This window comes from Mustela nivalis (assembly GCF_964662115.1).
Source record: "Mustela nivalis genome assembly, chromosome: 1".
NCBI classification, from domain to species: domain Eukaryota; kingdom Metazoa; phylum Chordata; class Mammalia; order Carnivora; family Mustelidae; genus Mustela; species Mustela nivalis.
Genome location: NC_139020.1, coordinates 203,318,870 through 203,337,588, shown reverse-complemented (window position 1 = coordinate 203,337,588; position 18,719 = coordinate 203,318,870). Strand labels below are relative to the sequence as shown.

Sequence of the window (18,719 nt, the reverse complement as noted above, 5' to 3'; positions counted from 1 at the left end):
AGAGAAGTCCACGAACCGACCAATCTCGAAGCCTCGCAGGCGAGGGCTGGTCCAATCGAAGGCCAAGGCAGGTAGGCTCCCGCCCCCTACAGGCCAGGCCCCTTTAGGAAAAAACTAGCGCCCCTTCTCGCTAGGGAGGCCCAAGGGTAGCGAAGAAAGGGCGGGGCGAGAGTGTGACGTCACTCAAAACTGGCACCAACCCGGGCGAGGTTGGGTTACGCACTGGAGGCGTGCGGCGCAGCCGTGAGACCCCTGCGCGCTGCAGAATTAGTGCCGTAGCTTTTCCTTCTGGGCTGGGGTCTCCCAGGCGGCTTCTGGAGAAACCCGGCCTCCTGACCACTGAGCTGCGCAGAGGAATGGGTGCTGCTGTAGTGGACTCTCCCGGGCATGGTTTCCCGCGGGGAGGAGGTTCCTCCTGAGCCCAATGGAAGGCAGGGATTACCCCCTAGGCTAGAGTTAACGAGGGTGCGGAGGTCCGACCGAGCTGTCCCTTTGGAGAACAGGGTTCCTGGTGGGGAATGGAGGTCATGACTTACAGAGCCCCACAGAGGACTAGGGTCATGAAAGCTCCATAGAGGACGGGGTTCTTGATACTCTAGGGCACGCGAAGATGGGGTTCACCACTTGTCGAGACCCACAGAGGATGCAGGTCCCGATCCAAGGCTCCAGAGGACATGGGTCCTAATTGAGTCCCACCAGGACAGGGTCCTGACCGACCCGTCCCTTCTGGGTGAGTTCTGTGCGGGAAGGACACCCCCCCCGCCGCGCCATGGAGACCTACCCTGTCCAACTCACACCACAGGGACACCCCTGCACCCTACCTCGCTGGGCTGAAGGGGGTCGTGATGGCCCGAGGCACGGAGTATGGGACACCCTACTGGGCTTTATGGGACAGGACGGTCCCACGACCCGCCCCGGGGCCAGCGGTCGTCCCTCCTCTCCCGCGGGGGCCGGGTTGGGGGCGGTGCCTGGCGGGCGGGGGCGGGTCCTGCGGCGGGGGCGCAGTCACCCGGCGGCGGGCTGCGGGACGTACGGGGCCGGGGGCTGGGGTGGAACCCGGTGGGCGCCATGGAGCTGCTCTCGGCGCTGAGCCTCGGTGAGCTGGCGCTCAGCTTCTCGCGGGTGCCGCTCTTTCCAGTCTTCGACCTCAGCTACTTCATCGTCTCCATTCTCTACCTCAAGTATGAGCCAGGTGAGCCAGAGCCAGCAGTCCGCGGGGGCTGGCATCGCGGGGCGGGGGGTGGGGGTAAACCCGCGGGTCGCGAGGAGGGGGAAGCCTTAGATCATGGCGGGGCACAGTACCAGGGACTGCTTCGGGGGAGCAGCAGGTGCTGGGATCGTGCTGTTCTTCCACAAGGAGTGGGCGGGGGGCGGCGGGGGGAAGACGAGGGAGGGCAAGGAGAGAAGCCCTCGGGATTGTGGGGCTGGGGGAGTAGGAGCGGATGAGGGCTGGATGGCAGGAGAGGAATGCAATTGTATAGAAGAGGGGGAACAGGTGCTCGGGAGGGGGTTGGAAGAGAAGGTCAGGGGTCCCGGCGGGGTCGCATGAATTTTGGCAAGCGGCATAGGTCGTGGTGAAAGCGCAGACTGGGGTCGGTGCTGCCCGTCAGTCCAGATGTCCTGGCCGCCCGCAGCCGTGACCTCCCTCCTTGCCCTTGGCGCGCAGAGCCGGAGCGGCTCAGTGTCTATATAAGGACCGGCAGTGCTGGGGGCAGTAATCCGGTTCAGAGAAAGTGACACCGGTGCCCCCGCTGCTCTGCGGCCCTCAGCCCTCAGGCAATCTCCCCTCCTCCTCCGACAGAGCGAAGCTGGGTCTCCCGCGCCTGGCGGGAATTCTTCCAGCGGTGGCGCGGATCCTTTCCACTTACTGAGCAGAATCTGCCCTAGGGCAGGGTGATTTGGGGTTAGCTGACCCAGCCAGCCCCAGACCGCCCCCTCCACCCCCCGCAGAGAATCTCAGAAAGGAAGAAAGACTCTGCTTCTTGGGGTTTTTTAAAAGCATTTTTTTTTTAGATGATGGTAAATAGCCTCCTTAGAGTGTGGTCTATTTTTAGATAAGCCTCACTGAGTATTTCTTGTTCATCTCCTAGCGTTTTAACTGTTATAGCACACCAGCCAACTACAGGGACTAAAGAATTTAGCTTTAGAAAAGGGATCGATCATCTGGAAACTTTGTGACTGTTTCTCACACTTAGATGTAAATTCCTCTATATTCTTCTCTCAGGATTGAAATAGCTTTTTTTTTTTCCCCCAGATTGTAAAAATAGGTGCTTCTTTGTTTTTAAAAATCAAGCTGAGAAAGGAAAAAAGATCCTTACAGTTGAGGTATTGCAGGCCCTTCTAGACCTCTATTCCATGCGTTTATAATCCTGTAGTTAGAGATGGTAAAGCACGATTTTATGCAAATAGGATCATATTCTGCTTGCCAAGTGTTTTTGTTCTGTTTTATTTTTGCCCGTCCACAAGCCAGAGCCTATTCTTTAAAAGCTATTCTGCAGATCAGTTACTTTGCAAAGCAAAATAAGCTTTGTGTTGTCTTAGCACGGGCCAGGACTGCATTTCCTGTCCAAGACAGATTTTGGTGGTTCACGCCGATTCCTGGGCAAGTACAAAACCTAGCACACCTTGGGAAATCTTAAACTGTGGAGGGCTGGCACTTCAGAGGGATGTAGGACACAAATGTCTGGAGGAAAGAGGTCTTCAGGCTGGCTGGGAGTATGCGGGGGGGGGGGGGGGTGGTCCTAGAAATTTCTGCCAGAGTGAATAAGTCACCTGAACTAGAGGTACTGGAGCCTGAAGGTTCCTGAAGATGGGGAAGTCCAGTGGTTCATAACCTGCTTATATTAAAGGCTCATGGGGGCTCTTAAACCCCCATCTCACCTCCACTCCAGACAAACTGAATCAGAATATTTGGGATAGGGCCATCCCTGCATGCTTATGTTTCAGGGTCCCCTCCCCAGTGATTCCTGCATGCCTTCAAGATTGAGAAACCCCTGCCCAGTTCAAATGCCCTCGGTTTGCAATTGAGGAAGTAGGAAATAGTGGCTAAGCTAATTTACATGCCCAACCTGTGGTCCCATGGCTGGTAAATGCAGCCTTGGGACTCAAACCCAGGTCTGCCTGGACCCCAAGACTCACTCCAATTGCTGAGATACTTGCTTCCCTTTAGAAAAGGGAGGGGTTGGGCTTAGCTGTTAGCCCCCCACCCCACCCCATCCTGTTTGCTGTTCCTGCTGAGCCTCTACGAATGTTTCTTAGAATCTGTGTACTGACTACAGGAGCAGCCACAGAATCTGCGGGGGCCTCCCCACTCAGAAGGTCAGAATTTCAAGATGGTGACAGCAGCACTAAAGTGAATGTGGGACCCTTCTGAACACAGGGGCCTGGGCAATGGCACAGGTAGCACACCTGTGGAGCTGAGAGCCATGCTGGCTTTTAGGGAAAATCTCTGAATTAGGAGTCAGCCTCTACCACTGAACACCAGGCTGGTGTCTGCACCTCGGTGAGGCTCAGCTCACTCATCTGTTAAACAGGCTCGTCGGAACATAATCCCAAACTCTTCTGCCAGGCTATTGTAAAGATGTATTGAGAACTTTGTCCATAGTAGGGTCTAAGGCACTTGGGAGAGGTAGTTACAATTATTTGTAAGGCCGTAGGAGGATGTGTTTCCCGAGATGCAGGCATTTTCTGGGTCAGGCTTTCGTGAGAATCCTGAATGAGGACAGATCTTAGAGTGTGGTCCTCAGATGAACAGCATCTGTGGCCCCTGGGAGCTGGTTAAGAAATGCAGAATGCCAGCCCACCCTCCCCCCCACCCTCAGACCCGCTGAATCAGAATCTGCATAATATTTAAGGAAGGATGGACTAAAAGAGGCAGGAGCTCCTTATAAGAACCTGGAGCTCCTTAATACAGCAGGGAGGAGAAGATCTGGCTCACCTCCCGGTTCCCTAGTTCTATCCAAGAAGAGAAGAAAAAGCAGTGGATGTCGGCTGCATGGTTGAACGAATGAATGACAGTCCTGGATCCTTTTAAGCCTTGACCTGTCCCAAGAACCTTCCAGACCAGTGGTTCTCAAATATACCTCCACATTAAACTCACCTGGGGAGCTTTTCAGAACCCTCTTGTTCCCACAGCACCCTTCCACTTAAATTAGAATCGCTGTGCACGCTACCAGTGTCAGTATGTCTTTTTTAAGTTCCCCAGATGAGAACCAGTTCTGTGTAAACAGTGCTGCCCAGGTCTCTGCACAAGTGACAGGGCCAGATCATTCTCTGTGGTGGAGGCCATCACAGGCATTTCAAGATATATCACAGCATCCCTGTGGCTCAGCCTACTAGATGCTGGTAGCATCTAGTTGTGACAACCAGTTGTGACAACCAGAAATGTCCCCAGATGTAGTTGCCCCCAGTTGAGAAGCAGTGATCTAGATCAAGTCTCAAACGCCCAGTGCTTTCAAGGACCAGGCAGGTGATGTCTGGGAAGCGGTCTGCCAGCCACATGGGGACTGTTCCCAGGTGAGACCCAGTTGTGCACATCTTCGCCTGATTGCAGCAAGAACCACCAGAAGTGATGTTTCAAGGGAAGCTGGAAGTGCGATATGTAGTTCCCTATGTGTATATATTCGGCTGTTCAGACAATTTTTTAAATTTGTTTAAAAAAATTTTTAAAAATTGTTTTAAATAAAACAATTAACATTTTTTTTCTTTTTAAGAAGTTAATGGGCTATTTTCTAGAGCAGTTAGATCCACAGCAAAATTAAGCTGCAAGTATGATTTTCGTGTACTCTTTGACTTCCTCTCCATCAACATTCTGCACAGAGGAGTACCTTTGTCATAATCCAGGAGCCCGTTTCATTATTATTATAATATCACTATCACATATCATCAACCAAAGTCTAGAATTTACATTAGGGCTACTTGGTGTTGTACGTTTTGTGGATTTTGCCAATTGTATAATGTGTATCCACTGTTAGGTTATCCTACAGATAATTTCACTAACCTAAAAATCCCCCAAGCTCCCCATGAGCATCCTGCCCCCTCCCTCCCTCAAGTCCTGGACAACCCCTGATCTTTTCATCATCTCCATAGTTTTGCCTTTTGCAGAATGTCATAGAATTGCAACCAGTGTGTAGCCTTTTTAGTCTGGCCTCTTTCACTGAGCAGTATGCATTTAAGGTTCTTCCATGTCTTTTCGTGGCTGGAAAGCTCATTTCTTTTCATTGCTCAGTAATCTCCCAGGGTACGTATGCACCATAGTTACTTATTCACCTACTGAAAGACATCTAGGTTGCAGGTTGAACATCTAAAATACTGTGGGACTAACAAGACAGCTCCTTGAGCCCTGTTTTGAGACCTCTGGCATGAACTCTAAGCTTTTTGAGGGTGAAGGGTTGCCTCTCCTCCAACCTTCCAAAAATCTGTCACAGGGGAAGAAACCAAGGCAGACAGCTGAGCTTCTTCAAGTCACTGAGAAGCTCTGTAAATACACCTCCCATGTTTGGACCTCAGACTAAATAGTGCAGAGCCATGGCTTTGCTGAAAGTGCCCTGGGGAACCTTCTAGTGCTTCCCTGCCTTCCATAGACAGGACTCTAACCCCCAGAGAGGGAATGCTGGGATGCTCATCCCAAGCCAGAGCTAGGGACATGATCAGGGCTTCCTCCTCCCTCCTCAGGCAGAGCTGATTTTTATAAATCCATCAGCTAAAATTTCCACCCACAGGTACTTTCCATTTCAGTTCAGTTCCAGGAATAACTCGTGCATAATTGCTAAGCTCTAAGCAATTTCTTTTTGTTCTCACCGGCGCCCTTTGAAATGGGTAATAGCACCGGGGTGACCACCTGACCCAGGTTCCGTTAAGACAAGCACCAGAAGCCCCATGTCCCGGGAACCCCTCGGTCCCAGGCAAATCAGGCTGACTGGTCCCTCTAGATAGCACCCCCATTATGCACAAACGCACCCATTGAAACCCGGAGAGAGGAGTGACTAACCAAGCTCACCCGGCGAGAGGGGAGGGCTTTGGTGGCAAACCTGGGATTGCAGCCCACTTTCTGGTGGTTCCTGATGCTCCCCCAGAACCTAGCAAGAGAAACCAGGAAGGAGTATGGCAAAGGGAAAGAGCCAAAGAGAGGGTTCTCGGCACTGCCTTGCTGTGTGATCTTCAGGGCAGGCCCATCCCCCATCAGCCTCCGTCTTCTCCAGTGTAGCAGTGAGGAGGCTGACCTTGGTCTTCTGGGTTGCTGAGATAAATAAGTTTGATAATGCTAAGAATCATCTTGATAATCACCCACACCGCATTGAATCACCAATACAACTTGGGAAGAGGGTTCTCTCATCCTCTTCTTTGGAAAGCAGAGGAAGCTGAGGCTGGCAGGGAACAGTCATTTGTCCAAGGCCACACCAGAGAGAGTGAGCAGCAGGGGCAAACCTTGGTCTGTGACTTTTCTACCAGGACTCACCCATGGTGCAAACACGGGAGCCTGCTTTACTCCCACTACCTGCGGCCCCACCCCCACCCCCTGCTCCATGGACTCAGTCCCTGGGATGGTCCCAGAGGGCACCAGAGTGACCCTGGAAAGAATTCAACCCCTAACGGTTATTTTTAGATGCAGAGGTATCCATTTCTGCAAAACATGGGTGCCTCACCTGACCCAAGCCCTTGGAGGACCCACCAGCTGCTCCAAAGGATTAACTCTCAGCTGGCAGCATTTTTAAATAGACACCCCCAGGGAAGAGAAGAGAACATTCTGCCTAATACTGTAGGACCTTTGTCAATGCTGAGACTTAGGACAACCTCGAGGGCAGGGAGAAGATGCGCTGTGGGCTTGTAACTCCAGAGTGAGACCGAGGAGGGAAATTTCAATTCCTGCCCTTGTCAGGAGCTGGGCAAAGAAGGGGCTGGGGTTCGCACCTGGCAGAAGGAGTGGGACACAGAGGGTTTGTCCCTCTGTGGAAAAAATGGTTTGTCCAAGGTCTCATGGTTAGTTGGGGGTGGCAAAGAGAAAGCAAGTTTCCTGATTATAAAATGTAGTTTGTGCAAGAGAATGGATAGAGAACTTGGGCTCTATTCCTATGTTAGCATGCCTTACAGCAGAGAAAAATAAATACGGCACTTGAAAATATTGTGCTCCGTGAAAGAGCGAGAGGTAAAAGACTATGTTATATGATTCCACCAAATGAAGTAAGTTCAGAACATTTTCCTTCCTCCAAAAGGAAACCCCAGCCCCATGAGCAGTCAGTCCCCACCCTCTCCTCCCCCAGCGCCCCCCCCTCGAAGTCACCAGTCTACTTTCTGTTTTTGTGGATTTGCCTGTTCTGAACATTTCATACAGATGACCTCACACACTGTGGGACCCTTTGTGTCTGACTTCTTTCACTTAGCATGTTTGCAAGATTTGTTTTCATGTTGTAGGACTTCATTCCCCTTTAAGGCGGAATGATATTCCATTGTGTGACTCTACCACATCTTGTTTAACCATTCATCTATTGGGGGACACTTGGGTTGTTTCCACCTTTTGGCAAATTGTAGATAGTGCTGCCATGAACACGATTTTTTAAAAAAGATTTTATTTATTTATTTGACAGAGAGAGATCCCAAGTAGGCAGAGAGGTGGGTGGGGGTGGGGAGGGGGAAGAAGGTGCTCCCCACTGAGCAGAGAGCCCCATGTGGGGCTTGATCCCAGGACCCCAAGATCATGACCTAAGCTGAAGGCAGAGGCTTTAACCCACTGAACCACCCAGACGCTCCGTGAACATGATTTTTTTAAGAGCCTTCCAGAACCTTTTGCTAGGTTCTCCAGTAGGATATAGCACGGTTCTCCACTGCCCACCTTCTGCTCCTGGACCTCTGATCATGACCATCAGAGAGGGAGCAGGTGGTCAGGGTCTGATAGGAGGCTGGTGGAACCCTGTGCGATGAACATCATGTCCCTCTTGCCTATTGGCTTTCCAGGGGGACTCTTGTTTTTACTAGTTTTGATGATTAAGTATTTCATACACACAGAATAAATATCATGGACAGCTCTCTCCCCTCCAAACAGATTTAACAGATGTGAACATAGATTTGCTTCAGATGGTTTTCTTAAAGACTTTATTTATTTATTTATTTATTTATTTATTTGAGGGCGCCTGGGTGGCTTAGTGGGTTAAGCCACTGCCTTCGGCTCAGGTCATGATCTCGGGATCCTGGGATCAAGTCCCGCATCGGGCTCTCTGCTCAGCGGGGAGCCTGCTTCCTCCTCTCTTTCTCTCTCTGCCTGCCTTTGCCTACTTGTGATCTCTCTCTCTGTCAAATAAATAAATAAGAAAAAAGATTTAAAAAAAAAAAGAGAGAGAATGAGTGCAAGTTGGGGAAGGGGCAGAGGGAGAGGGAGAGAATCTCCAGCAGACTCTGAGTGGCACACAGAGCCAACTTCATGGTTCTTAGAGTAAAAGATCCTACAATGACCCTGTTCCAAGTAAGGTCACATGCTGAGGTTCTGGTGGGCACGAATGCTGAGCAGGAGGACCCTGGTCCCCCATATAACTCGCTGCAAGTGGGAATAATGATCCGTATATCATGTGTGGCTAACAGCTCTCGAGGATGGAGTGAAGGGGTATAGTTTCCTAGAACAAAATAGTAATGCCCTTATTATCAGTAAGTAATCAGTGAAGTGGGGAGGGTCTCTTATAGTGGGACCCAGAGTGCCCAACACAGCCTCAATGCCTGGGGTGTTCCCTCCACATTTACTAGAAGGGGAGCTCCATGAGGGCGGGAGTTCATTCACTCCCAGCTGTTTATTGGGTGGCTGCTATTTGGCAGGCCTAGCGCTGTGCACTGGGCGTGCAGCAGCAGGTAAGACTGAGGAGGTCCCCCTACTCGCCAAAGGATTAAGACCAAACCAGTCCGTTGAGTGTATCAACAGTATGGATCCGTATTCATGTCAGTGGCATGTTCGTGGTGCAGGTCATGGAGAGACCAAGCATTCAGACTCAGTTTAGAGACTAAAGGCATTCAATTTCTAGAAACAACATGACTTTTTGTTTAAGTTTTTTTTTTTTTTTTTTTTTTTTTTTGAGAGAGAGAGGGCGCACAAGCAGGGGGCAGGGCAGTGGGAGAAGCAGAATTCCCGCTGAGCAGGGAGCCCAATGTGGCGCCAGATCCCAGGACCCTGAGGTCAAGATCTGAACCGAATGCAGACACCCAATCAACTGAGCCACCCAGGTGCCCCCAAAGGGTGACAGGGTGGCTCAGTCAGTTCAGCACCCAACTTTTGATTTTGGCTCAGGTCGAGCCCTGCATTGGGCTCCACACTCAGCAGGGAGTCTGCTTGAGATTCTCTCTTTCCCTCTGCCCCTTCCTCCTCTTGTGCTCTCTCACGTGTACACTCTTTCTCTCTCAAATACATAAACACAGCTTAAAAAAAAAAAAAAGAGGGGCACCTTGTGTATAGATTGTAATAATCACCACCACAGTTGGGGTACAGAATGGTTCTGGCACCCCAAAGGAACTCCCTTGCGATGTTCCTTTATAGTTATATCCTCCTCCGAGCCCTAACGCCTGGTGACCACTGATCTACTCTTTGCCACGTATCGCTATGTTTTTTTTTACTTGGAGAAAGTCATAGAAATGATAGCATATAGTATGTAACCTTCTCTTTTCTTTTTAAAGATTTATTTGAGAGAGAGAGCAGGAGTGAGGGAGGGACAGAGGGAGAGGGACAGAGAGTCTTAAGCAGGCTCCACACTGGCTGACTGAGATGCTTCGGGGTGGGGTTCAGGTATCTGGTTTGTAAAGTCCCCCAGCAATGCTGATATACAAACAAATGGAAGGTAAGTGCACTGAGCCCTTTTCTTGACAAATGGGATTCTGTTTCTTTTTTTTACTTATTTGACAGAGAGAGAGAGATCACAAGTAGGCAGAGCAGCAGGCCGGGGGGGGGTGGGTGGCATGTGGGGAAGCAGGCTCCCTGCTGAGCAGAGAGCCCGATGCAGGGCTTGATCTCAGGACCCTGAGATCATGACCTGAGCTGAAGGCAGAGGCTCAACCCACTGAGCCACCCAGGTGCCCCGGGATTCCTGTTTCTGTTTGCTAAGCAAGATCATTTTTTTGTGTGTGTTCTGTTGCCTTGGGTTTATAAAAAGACTCAGTTGACTATCATTTATAAGTCTGTATCCTCAGTTACAGAAACTGCAATAAGTTACATTTTTTCTGTCGTTCATTTTATTTTATAACAGCTTCATTAAGCCGTAATTCACATACCACCCACTTACAGCATCCCATTAGTTGGTTTTCAGTATATTCGCAGAATTGTACAACTGTCACGTCCAAAAGAAATCTGTAGCCTTTAGCTACACCCTCCTATATCCCCCATTCCCTCCAGCCTTAAGCAACCTCTAATCTACTTTCTCTTAGTGTTAAAAATTAAATAAAATACCAAGACCCATAATAGGATAAAGTCCACAGGGTCATGGTGATGAGGGAGCAGGAGGCTGGCTGAGGACAAAGCAAAAAGCTGGCGCCTTGCACCCCCTCTTCACCCTTTCCCCTCCATAAGTGTAGCATCCCTCACCATTTTGCACCAAAGATGTCTCAAGAATTCTTTCTTGGTCATCGGCTCCGGACCTCAGCCCACCAAACCTCACCTAGGTTCTAGAACTTCATCAATGGGAGCCCAGAGGCAGGAGTGACTGACCCAGCAAAGCAAGGAAGCCTTCCTAGAGGAGGTGGCATTTGTGCTTGGCCATTTTTGCTTTTGTGTCTTTGCTCCTTCTGTGCCACTAGCTTGTAACAGAAGACAACAAGTGTTGGGGAGGAGGTGGAGGAGTTGGAACCCTTGTGAACAGCTGATAGGAATATAAACTGGTGCAACCACCATGGAAAACAATATGGCCGTTCCTCAAACAAGTTAAACATCGAACTACCATTTGGCCCATCACTTCCATTCTGGGTGTATCCCCAGAAGAGTTGAAAGCAGGAATTCAAATTGATATTGTTTCACTTATGTTCTTAGCAGCATTATTCGTCATCGCCAAAAGGTAGAAATAACTCCAGTGTCCATCGATGGGTGAGTGGGTAAACAAAATGTGGTATATCCATACAACGGAAGATTATTCGGTCTCAGAGAAGAAGGAATGCTGACGCATGCTACAAAATCAGGTTATTATGCTGAGTGAAAGAAGCCAGACACAAGAGGACAAATATGTGTGATTCCACTTACATGAGGTCCCTAGAGGAGTGGAATTCACAGAGACAGGAAGTAGATGGTGGGAACCAGGGGGCTGAAGGAGGCAACAGAGAATTAGTGTTTAATGGGGACAGAGTTTCAGCTGGGGACAATGAAAAATCCTGGAGATGGATGGTGGTGATGGTTACATGACAGTGTGAATGTGCTTCATGCTGCCGAGCTGTTTACTTAGAAATGGTTAAAGTAGCACATTTTATGTATATTTTACCATAATTTTTTTAAAAAGGTAAAAAGAAGGAGAGACCAAGAGGACAGGCATGAGTTTGTAGGGATCTTGGCGTCAGCCCAAGTCAGGAGCAGCCGCATGGAAGCGTTCTCATCTGTACATCGCTCCCTCTCCACATCACCCTCTCTTGCAGGGATGAGAGTGACCGCTTGGCTGTGGTTATCAATGAGGATTTAGCAAGTCCTTCATATAAATGTAAACCCAGTATCTGAGACCTGGAGGGGCTTGCTAAGTGGGACCTGGCGTTACCGTCATTGCCACGTCTCTGAGCACGGAAGAAGGAGCCCTGGCCCAGCTCTGCCTTTTCTCCATGTGACCTCAGGCACCTGTCCAGCCTGTCTGAGCCTGGGTTCTTCCTCTGAAATGGGCAAGCTGCAAGGCAGCTGAATTAGGATGGGCTGACCGGAGGGCATGGGGACAAAGCATGCCCTTGCCACTCTGGTGACGGTGGGGAACACCCCTGTGCCCTTCAGGAGCAGTCGAGCTGTCCCGGCGCCATCCCATGGCATCCTGGCTGTGTGCCATGCTGCATTGCTTCGGGAGTTACATCCTGGCTGATCTGCTCCTCGGGGAGCCCCTAATCGACTACTTCAGCAACAATTCCAGCATCCTGCTGGCCACAGCTGTCTGGTAAGCACTGTCCAGCTGGTGGGGTATGGGAGAACAGATTTGGGGGCAGGGGTGACCCAGCCACCTGGAAGGTGGGGTTGGAGGAAATGGGACCCATCTGCACAACATTCACAGCGGACCTGAGTGCACTGCTGTCCACTGCCCAACTCTTTCCCAAGCCCAGCAAGCCGGGGAGGGGGATCTGGACACAACCTCAACCCCCCCAGGGACCCCCAATGGTCTGTCTCCCCCTGATGCTCTGCATTCTCTCCCCAAAGGTACTTGATTTTCTTCTGCCCTCTGGACCTCTTTTATAAATGTGTCTGCTTCCTGCCTGTGAAACTTATATTCGTGGCCATGAAGGAGGTAGTGAGAGTCCGCAAGATTGCCGTGGGGATCCATCACGCCCACCACCACTACCACCATGGGTGGTTCGTCATGATTGCCACCGGCTGGGTCAAAGGTAAACAGGACCATGATGACATTGGGAAGTCACCTCCGCTGAGAACCCCTGCTCAGTGATACATGTCTGGCACCCAGGTTGGCACAGACATTGCTCCAGGCTATGAGGACTGTTGTGGGAGTCCAGCCTCATTAGCTGACAGCTTTCGAGTAAATGGGAAGATTCTTCCAGAATTTAACTGTCAAAGATAAACAGGCCCACAAGACAATGATGACTATCTCTCAAGCAGGGGTCCTCAGCTGTGACACTACTGATGTTTGGTGCCTGGTCATCCTTTGTGGTGGGTGCTGTCTTGTGCGGGGTAACATGTTGAACAGCATCCCTGGCCTTCTCCCACCAGATGTCAGTAGTGCCCACCTGTATGACAACCAGAAATCTCTTATCTCATTTCTTAAGACTCTGCTTTAGGAAAAATCTAACATCATCCCCTATTTACTGAGAAGGGAAATGAAATGACTTGCTTATGGTCACACGGCTAAGGAGGTGTAGCTACGTTAGACTCCAGATCCTCAGAATTCAACATCCACATTCTTAATGACTTTGAAGTCCTCCTTTTCCCTTCTCCTTTGGTTATGCTAAGAGGTGGGCCAAGATAGACTTTAAAGCAGAAAATGTTACTAAAAATTAAAGAGGGGCCCTTTATAATGATAGGTCAATCCACTAGGAAGATATAACAATAATAAACATATATGCACCTAAAAATAGCATCAAAATATATAAAGCAAAAACTGAGAGAAGCTAAAGGAGAAATAGACAGTCCAGCAATAATAGTTGTAGAGGTGGACCCAGGAGTAACACTAACACCACGGGCCTCCTTATCCCTGCTCCCTGATACCAAAGTGAGTACTGCTGACATGCCGGGGCCTACAGGCACACTCCACTGAGCCATAGTGTACTCAGCTCCATTGACACATGGGGCTGGATCAACTGTAGGATGTTGAGCAGCATTCCTGACCTTAACCCACCCGTAGCAGCCCTGCCCCAGTTGCAACAACCAAAAATGTTTCCATATATTTCCAAATGCCTCACTGGGGGCAAAATCACTCCAGATATGAACCCACTGGTGGTACATACCAGGTACCTCAGCACAGCCATTTCTGGAGTGGGTGTTCAGCTCTCTTTAGCCAATACATTTGGGGTAAATGGGAAGATTTTTCTAGAATCTCAACCATTATGTCCCATGTGGGTCTCCTTATTTGCTCTCCACAAAGCCTATGCTATAGAACAAATGCCTCAGGGGTATAGTTTGCCTCCCAGAGGGAACATGGCTTAAGAAAGATTGAAAATTTAGAACCCTAAGGAGGAGGAAGACTGAGATGGGGAGCCTTCTAGAAGCCTTATGCACAGTTCAGGGTCCTGGGCTAGGGATATAAGGGCAGACAACCCATATTTGTCCAAGATATGCCTTGCAGATGAGATATGAGCTCAATTCCTTCATGCTGCTTTTACTCCAAATATGCCATGTGACCTTCCTGAGCCTCAGTTTCCCCACTGCAGCTGGTTATTGTACACCCAGGCTCAGTATCTCTCTGGAGAAGACTCTAGGAGCAGTGAAGCTGCTTCCTTGGGAACTCAGCCAAGAAGAGTGGGGAGCTGGAGGTGGCCGGCTCATTCAGGAGCACCCTGTCTCCTAGGCTCTGGCGTCGCCCTCATGTCTAATGTTGAACAGCTGCTCCGAGGGGTCTGGAAGCCAGAGACCAATGAGATCCTGCACATGTCCTTGTGAGTATCCCGTTCCACCCCCCTACCATCCCTCCTGTATGTACAGGTGCCTCCTGGGCCTGACCCTGGGTTGGATGTTCCCAGTAACTTAGAAGCCCCAGCCACTAATTCTGTCTTCCAGAAGCTTCCAGAGGTCATGGAGCATCTTTGGAGCTGAAAGGGAACTGTAACTCTGCCTTGGGGGGGAGGAGCAAGCAGAGCCGTAGGGAGATGAGATACTTGATTTGGGTTTTGAAGAGTGAGTAGGAGTTTCCTGGCAAAGGGCAAGCCTCTGGACAGAGGCCAGCACCTCTGCCAACTGTCAAGTGAGAAAAGTACAATGATTCTGCCCAGTTCTGCAGGGTCCCGGTACAGAGTGTGGGTGGGGAGGAGTACAGAGCATTGGTGGAGAACTCAGGGCACAGAGTGTGGGTGGCAAGTGTAGCTGGAACTAGGTAGGCAGGACCACAGGGCAGCATCCAGGACCCAACCTTGGGTCCTGTGCTACATTTGGCCTATACATTTTTAAAAGACCTCATTGGTTTGGGCTTGTTAAATTTTCTCCCAATCTATAATAAAGAAAGTGATAGCCATTAAAATATGACACTTTTTTAAAAGGCTCACCCATATGCCAAAGAAAATTCCCAGTTCACACTTATCTCATTTCATCCCCACTGGAGACCTATTCCCACCCTCAGTTCACCAACAAGGAAATGGGGACCCAGAACGTGACGTTGCCTGCTACTAAATGGGCAAGGGTTTTCCCATCCTGCATTCTGTTTCGGCCTCCTGAGCAGAGGGTGAGGGCTTCATGGATTCACGCTCATGAACTCGCTGGCCCTGGTATCTGGTGAGCACTTTGGAAATAATCAGGCAGAATTATCATCATTAAGGACAACAGTGAACCACGGACATCGGGAGCAGAACTCACAGGGCTCTCTTCTGCAACAAGTTAAAATATTGCAAACCCATCCCATAGGAAAGGAAAGGAAAGTGAAGAAAAACTATGTGTTATAATCCTACCTTCTGGGGGACGTTTTATTGGGGTTTGGTTACACAGACATAGCTGACCGCCTGCATGCCTGACCTGTCTTCAGCCCCTCCAGAGGTCGATCTGATACCACGTGGCCCAAGACCCCACCTTAAATCACATCGTTCCTAACTGGTATGACCCAAAGTCCCCAATGAACAGAAACACTCCTTTCAGGCGGGACATTTCCAGGGCTGAAAAGAGACCTCCCAGGAGCCAGAGGGGAAAGCCACACCTCTCTTTGGGCCAAGTTAACCCTTTACTGTGCAGAGAGATCCCCCCCTCCTTATCTATGCCATGCCGGCAGCTTCCCACCTCCTACTCAGGAGAAGCTGGGATGAAAACTGGGGCCGGTAGCGGGCAGGTGGAGAAGGGGGTCTGGGCCAGAGGGAAAAAGGCCTGGGCTGCGTGGTGCCTCATAGTAACAGAGGCTGCCCCCTCCAGCCCCACGAAAGCCAGCCTCTACGGAGCCATACTCTTCACCCTCCAGCAGACCCGCTGGCTCCCGGTGTCCAAAGCCAGCCTCATCTTCGTCTTCACCATGTTCATGGTATCCTGTAAGGTAAGCCGTCCTGCCCTGCCCCACGCCAGCCCACACCTTCCAGGCTGGGAGCTCAGACGTGTGCTCTTGTGTCCCAGAATGGACAGCCCTAAGGCAGAGAGCTGGGGAAGGGAGTCCCTATAGGTCTGTGCATGGGAAGAAGGTCTGATAGGAGGAGGGTCCAGCACGTGGGGACAGGGTAAGGACAATTAAGGCCTTCTGGGCACAGGGCCCAGCCTGGGCAAAGGCCAAAAAGAGGGACAGAAGCACATGGAGTCTGTTAGGAGAATCAGGGCCTCATGCCTTGGTGGTGGAGAGCTGAGCGATAAGACCCGGGAAGGTACACTCAGGACCCCAGGGACTCAGGCTGGATGAGGAATGGTGCTGGTTTCATCCTGAGGCCTTGAGCTGGAGTTAGCTCACCCAGGAAGGGTCTTTGGGAACCACACTGCCCTACCCCATAGATCTGGGGAGCTCTGCTGCTGGCTGCCGGGGAGGGGACCTATTGGTCACTGTTTCTCTCTAGGCCCAGGTGTTGAGGGGCCCCTGATGTTGAGGGGAGAGATCAGTTGTCCCCGTTGCTGTCTGGGGTTTCAGCACCAGAAGTCCTATATCCAGAAAACCTACCATAGTTAGTCATCCTCTTGGGGGTGCGTAAAGCCAGAGGGATGGGTCTTGACTACCTCTGACCTTGACCTGGCTGGCCTTTTCTCCCCTCTTTCCTCCTCTTACCCCCCACATCTTGCTTTCTACCTTGGTCTCTATCTCTCTTGCTGTCTCCCTGTCTCTCTGTTACCCTACCTCAGGTGTTCCTGACGGCCACTCACTCCCACAGCTCCCCTTTTGATGTTCTGGAGGGCTACATCTGCCCTGTGCTGTTTGGGACCGCCTGGGGGGGCAACCATCACCACGACAACCATGGTGGGTCCCACGGTGGGTCCCATGGCGGAGGCGGGCCCGGCTCACCACACTCAGCCCTACCTGCTAGGTCCAAGGAGGAGCTGAGTGAGGGCTCCAGGAAGAAGAAGACCAAGAAGGCAGATTAGTGGATGGCCCAGAGGCCTTGAGGGGTGCCAGGGAGAAGACCCGGACCCAGGACCCTCAGAGCCAGTGCGGGAGCATTGTGGGCTCTGCTCTCCCCTCTCCGGGCCTCAACTTCCCAGTCTGCAAACTGGGGCCATGTGGGGGGGGGGTTTAAATGAGATATGGGGGTGAGGAGAGGGTAGAGGGGTCCCTCTCTCTTTCTGCCAGGCCACCAGAGCGACACAGCTTTATTTGGTGGGAGACCCACAGCACCCTGGCAGTGGCCCCAGCCAGAAACCCCAACAGTTATATTCTTGGTTCTACTATTCCCTCTTTAAAACTACATCTGGACTCCAGAAGAACTTCAAGTCAGGTTGAGACTCATGAAATTGATGGACAATTCCTAAGTGTCTGCTGTGAGGCAGCTGCTGTGACTTCCTCTCCTCGTGCCCGCTCCTCCCCGACGGCACTGGGCAAGCTGCCTACTCCGAGCCTCGCATTCCCCATCTGGGTAGTGGAGACCCTCCCCCCCAGCACCTCCGTGTGGAAGTGCTGGTGTGCACCTGGACGTGAACCAGCCTTACCAACTCTAAAGCACCGTGCAGGCGGGAGGGGAGGCCTTGAGGGGTGTTCCTCGTGCTTGACAGCGGCTTTGCATTTTAGATTATTTGTGTTCGTGGATCAGAGAACCCCCACAAGTTACCTGGCACGGAGGGGGCCTTCAGTAGACACATTTGGGCCCATCTTAAGAGCTTGGGTGGTGGGGAAGGCATGTTGTGATCTTTGGCTTCAGGCAGTCCCGAAACCAAAGAAATGCCGCAAGCTGGGCCGGGGTGCCAAGATCCAGCTCCATCAAGGGCCCCTGGACACTTGCTGTCGGGCCCTAGAAGCTTCGGGCCTCCCCATGCTGGTGTCCTCCACTGCTCAGTCATTCAGAGGACTTGGCTTGCTCTGTGCCGAGCCTTGTGCTGCTGCTGGGCGGGCCCAGAATATGCTTCAGGGTGAGTGAGGAACGGTAGCTGAAGCCCTCTGCCCCAACCCCACGGGCCACCTTCATCTCAGCCTGCATCACCAGGACAGCCAGGAGGGCTGGGTAGATTAGGTGTGGCTAGTCTCAGGTGGGGTTTGGGCACGGATGGGGCTGGTTTAGAGCTGTCCTCTGCACCAGGGGGGATCAGAGCAGCAGCCTACGATGGCAGCAATATCAGCGTGCGGGGTCCCGGATATTGCCGAGCTGTTGGGAAAGTGCCTTGATCTGGTGACACCTGGGAGCCAGTTGGGTCCTAAGGCTCCCAATGAATCCTCTTGCATGTTTATCAAGGCTCGGCATGAAGGTTCAGCAAATAAATCTGTTGTGGAAGAAGCACATTGGCCTGGCTGATTTATTCCTGCTCTTTTGGCCTCTGGACAGGGTTCTTTGTCCTTAGAGACGCTCAGAGTTTCCAGGGAGACGAGGCTCCTGGCAGCCCCCCAATGGCCAAGAGGAGATGGAGCCTGTGGGTAGAGTTTGGAGTTCGGAGTTCAGATATTTACTGTGCCACCGACAGATCATGGGGTCTCCCCTTCTCCAAGCCTGTTTGCTTCTTGGGGAATAGGGGTAATGATTATCACTGTCCTTTATGGACAGATGGGGGAATTAACGGGGTGATTGGGGTTTGCAGCTAAGAGGCCATACAGGACCCTGTTAAGAGAACCACTTGGCAATCACACATCTGATAAAGGGATTGTATCCAGAATATATAAAGAAGTCTGAAAACTCAATAATAAAACGGCCCAATTAAAAATGAGTAAGGAATTTGAAAGGACACTTGGCCATGGAGAATATATAGATGACATTTTAAAAAGCACATGAAAAGATGCCCAACATCCTTAGCCATCAGGGAAATCGGTGGGAAGATACCC

The 18,719-nt window shown here is 51.0% G+C and overlaps 1 protein-coding gene across 4 annotated transcripts; it reads left to right on the top strand.

Annotated features, from left to right (window-relative positions):
- The first annotated feature begins 1 nt into the window (after nt 1).
- TMEM38A (transmembrane protein 38A) lies at nt 2-18,183 on the top strand. Of its 4 annotated transcripts, XM_082710111.1 has the most exons (8): nt 2-71; nt 600-730; nt 1,139-1,192; nt 11,924-12,080; nt 12,338-12,522; nt 14,157-14,244; nt 15,698-15,815; nt 16,601-18,183. In XM_082710111.1, the coding sequence occupies exons 4-8, from the start codon at nt 11,953-11,955 to the stop codon at nt 16,838-16,840; spliced, it is 759 nt and encodes a 252-aa protein (XP_082566237.1). In that variant the 5' UTR covers nt 2-71; nt 600-730; nt 1,139-1,192; nt 11,924-11,952; the 3' UTR covers nt 16,841-18,183. The 4 variants fall into 4 exon arrangements, with proteins under 4 accessions (XP_082566237.1, XP_082566235.1, XP_082566236.1 ...); XM_082710109.1 differs by lacking the exons at nt 2-71; nt 600-730 and having other exon boundaries at nt 979-1,192; nt 17,046-18,183; XM_082710108.1 differs by lacking the exons at nt 2-71; nt 600-730 and having other exon boundaries at nt 983-1,192.
- The last annotated feature ends 536 nt before the right edge of the window (nt 18,184-18,719 follow it).

Excerpts from the sequence above, each read along its gene's own strand:
- TMEM38A (XM_082710108.1), top strand. The coding sequence starts at position 1,069 with ATGGAGCTGCTCTCGGCGCTGAGCCTCGGTGAGCTGGCGCTCAGCTTC. Across the intron at positions 1,193-11,923 it reads CTACCTCAAGTATGAGCCAG|GAGCAGTCGAGCTGTCCCGG; the intron begins GTGAGCCAGAGC and ends TGTGCCCTTCAG. Across the intron at positions 15,816-16,600 it reads TGTTCATGGTATCCTGTAAG|GTGTTCCTGACGGCCACTCA; the intron begins GTAAGCCGTCCT and ends ACCCTACCTCAG.